The sequence below is a fragment of the Leptinotarsa decemlineata genome, unplaced genomic scaffold, assembly GCF_025532065.1.
Source record: "Leptinotarsa decemlineata unplaced genomic scaffold, Ldec_3_MD MMD2_P_RNA_scaffold_6, whole genome shotgun sequence".
NCBI classification, from domain to species: Eukaryota; Metazoa; Arthropoda; class Insecta; order Coleoptera; family Chrysomelidae; genus Leptinotarsa; species Leptinotarsa decemlineata.
The window spans coordinates 8,033,555-8,037,353 of record NW_027412533.1 but is presented as its reverse complement, the minus strand read 5'-3'; the positions used below and the strand labels follow the sequence as shown (position 1 = coordinate 8,037,353).

The 3,799-nt window shown below is 36.8% G+C and overlaps 1 protein-coding gene across 1 annotated transcript; it reads right to left on the bottom strand.

Annotated features, from left to right (window-relative positions):
• Positions 1 to 2,388: 2,388 nt before the first annotated feature.
• On the bottom strand, positions 2,389 to 3,216 carry LOC141480205 (uncharacterized). The gene has a single exon (XM_074170097.1). The coding sequence runs from the start codon at positions 3,214 to 3,216 to the stop codon at positions 2,389 to 2,391; it is 828 nt and encodes a 275-aa protein (XP_074026198.1).
• Between the last annotated feature and the right edge of the window lie 583 nt (positions 3,217 to 3,799).

Below are 3,799 nucleotides of genomic sequence, written 5' to 3'. Positions count from 1 at the left end.
GTCATTAGTGCTGAATGTATTTATTGTTTTCAGGCCTGTTTCCTTCTTCTATTATCCTTGATTTGTTCTGCTTTATATATCAAGAAGTAGAGTGGTGGAGTATAGTGCTAAACCTGGCTTCTCATTTCTTCCTGCTTAGTAATAGGGATTTGGAAGCTGTCATAAGGCTTCACTGGTTGAGGGATTTGCTTCTGCTTTAATTGACCCAATGCACGAGTGATATTTAAACACCCCAACTCTTAGGATACTCTCATGAAGTGGATCAGGACTTGAAGGAGACACCAACGAAACAGATAAGCCTTTTTTTAAGTGTGCTTTATTTCTATCATTTTATTGCTCAGCATGGTCGCTTTCACTGATTGTGCATGAATTACTACACAAATTGTTTTGATTTCTTTCTTTATAGTTGTACAGTTATCAAGTTGTGCTAGACCATTAGTTCAGTCACATCCTCATTTCCTGTAAAGAAAAAGCATATAAATAACAACTTTAAAATAACCTAATAGTGGGTCAAAATAAACAACTTACCTCTAGCGTTAGCAGTGTACACTTTCAGTATATATACTAAAAGGTTGAGGAATTTAGCGCATGTAACTAGTACATTCATGACGAATAATTGCCACAAGAACATAATATTACCATACAATTTACAAGATTGCATGTGTGCATCTATTGCAATATTTACATGAAAATCGAGCTTTGACCCCTGTTTACACCATAGCCCCTCATTTTCTTTCTTTTCCTGTCACTCCTCTCACTCTTTTCCTTACTGCCATCATTTATAATTGCGATTTCCCCAAAGGTCAAACGTCTTTCATCGACGGACTCTTGTTTCGAGATATTTATCCAGCTCCAGTTCCACAACATTGTCACCCTGTCAATTGTCAACAACAAGCACTTAAGATTTATTTGAGGATTATCAAACTTGATAGGTTGTTTAATTTAATAATATAGTTGGTATAACATTTCGAGTTTTATTTTTTTTTTGTTCAATGAAGAACCTCACCCGTCTCCACTAAGCAAGGGTATGTTCAGAAAGGATTAAATATTTTGCTGCTAACGGCCAACCGAGCATCGCAAAGCGTTGTATTCCTCGGTTCCGAAGGTCCGCAGTAGCAATTCGGCGCCCACCTTCATTTCCTTTATTATTTAATATTTTATTTTTATCTGAAAGCGTTGTAAGTTGAAGGAAGTCTTTAGTTTTTGGTTCTCAGCAGATTCTAAATTAATTTTTTTAGAGATTGTGAGTCCTTTCTTTAGGTAATAGAAAACACATTCAGGTATACTTAGTTAATTGTTTTGTTGGGATTCAATTTTATTTTTTTAAATTTTTTTTTTCTCCTTGACCGCTGTAGTTCACCAGTGCTGTTCTATCACGAATTTATTTTGTACGGCTAGTTTCTTTTTTTTTCTTTTTTTGTGAGTTAGTGTGGGGTGCAGTTCCACTGTCAGGAAAATAATTGATTTGTTTGTATTCTGTTTTGAACAACTTTTCAATATGGAAGTTGAAAGATTGCTAGGTGATGAAATAGCGTATGAACTACACATTCGTGGATGTCCTATAGGGGCTACGGTAAGCCAAAATAGAGAAACATTACGGGATGTTTTGAGATTAGAACGTACCGGTAAAACTTTTCCGCTCTCTTTAAGTGCAATGAACCCTAACCATGAACTAACTATTTGAGAAGGCAAACTTAGTGACTTACAGGAGGCTATTGAAAATTTTGACTATAAAAATAAACAAAACCAGTTTAAAAGAATTTATACTGGTCTTCTTCATATAAATTCAAGGTTAATGCGGATTCACTGTGAAAATAATCAGGAACCAAAACGGATGCACTTTTGTCCCAATGTGAAAAACTCATTTCGTATGTTAACGTATGTTCGGAACGAACAATACCTGAAGAACCGGCGGCACTTCCTCAAATTTCAATTCTGGATGAACCTATTCCTCTCATTCCAGAAATTATTAATTCAGATGTCATTAGAAGCCAAGGAGTAGAAACAGGATGCAATGCTGACTTCAATTATGGAAAAGAGAACACCCGTTCAACTGAAATCTTTACATGCGGTTTAAATATACTGAACATTGAGGACCCAAGAATTAGTGAGGAGCTGGAAAATCTTCGAAGGTCACTAGCTGCTGGTACTGTAGCCGGATCTTCTACTCAAGCGAGAGAACTGTTAGCTTCTGATGCAATGAGTAGACATGAAGGTCAAACTACGACTCGACAAGGAAAAGGATCGTCTCAAGTTCAGATAAATGATTTTTTTTTTTAATTTAAGTTGTTTATTGTCCCTTCAACCATTCAGGTTATTAGAACGGCATATTACATGTCATAGTAAATATAAAAATGTAAATAATAGATACAGTTAATCTAATATAATCTAAATTTCATTGACTAAACCAATATCAGTTAGGTAATCTATAAGTTGGGAGGGATTGCAAACTTCCTTCAGAAGTTCGGCAAGAGTTGAAGGAAATCCATGTAGTTTTCGATGTCGACTGTAAGCTTCGCACTCGATTAAAATATGTTTCACTGTTAGGGGGCAGTGGCATATTTCGCAGGTTGGTTCTTGGGTTTTATCGATCAGGTGGGAGTGTGTGATGCGGGTGTGTCCAAGGCGTAGTCTAGTGACTATGGTTTGTTGTTTTCTTTCCAAGGAATATATTTTTCGAGAGAGTACGGTCTTTTTCACTTCGGCCAATTTCGATTTGGAGAGGTTCCATTCAGCTTGCCACGCATTGATAATCATCTCTTTGAATATTTGTTTGAGGTTAGATTTGGCAGTTCTGGTTATTGTGTGAAGTTCGTCAATATCCGTTGCATCTCTAGCTAATTGATCGGCTATTTCGTTTCCCTTTATATCCATGTGTGATGGTACCCATACGAAGTGAGTCGTTTTATTCTGTTGTTGAAGATGATGTAGTTCTTTTTTAATAAGGATGAGGATTGGATGTGAGAAATAGAGTTGAGATATCGCGGTCATTGCGCTGAGGGAATCTGTAATGATAACTGTTTTTCCATTGTCGTGGGACCTTGTATATTCTAAAGCTTTGAGGATGGCATATAGTTCTCCCGAGAAAACTGAGGAGGTCTTAGAGAGCTTGTGGCATGAGTTATATCCAGACGCGGTGGTAAAAGCTGCGGCAGTTCCATTTTCTGTTTTTGAAGCATCTGTGTATATGTGATTATATTCTTGGAAGTGACTCATTATTTGATGGAAGTTTTTCCTGATGACTGTTTGGTTTGTTTCGGTTTTATTGAAACGAATTAATGATTTGTTACAATCTGGCAGCTTTACTCTCCAAGGCGGAGGTGTAATAGTTTCACTTGGGTAGATGTCTGGAAATTGGAATTGAAGTGTATGAAGGTATCTATTCAGTCTTTCATAGAATGGAAGATCTGTATTTTTCTGTCACCGTGTTATTCATGATTTACCTAATAATACAGTTAGATTTCGAGGTGAAATACCAGATCGGAATAAAAACGGATTTGGAAATCCATATCAGACTGAATATGCTAACTCCACTGTTAATTATGGTGATTACAGAAGACAAACTCCACAGATGCCGATTGTTAATGGTTCAGTATACCATGGGAAACCTGTTACGCTAGGATTGCATAATCGTTATGAGAATCTGGATATGAGTCGTTGGAATTTGCGTTTCGATGGAATTTCAAGTGTAACAAATTTCCTGGAACGTGTTGAAGAAATACGAGTGTCTCGTGGTATATCAAAAGAGAGGCTTCTTCGCTCAGCTCCAAAATTGCTGACAAAAGACGCTCTATTGTGG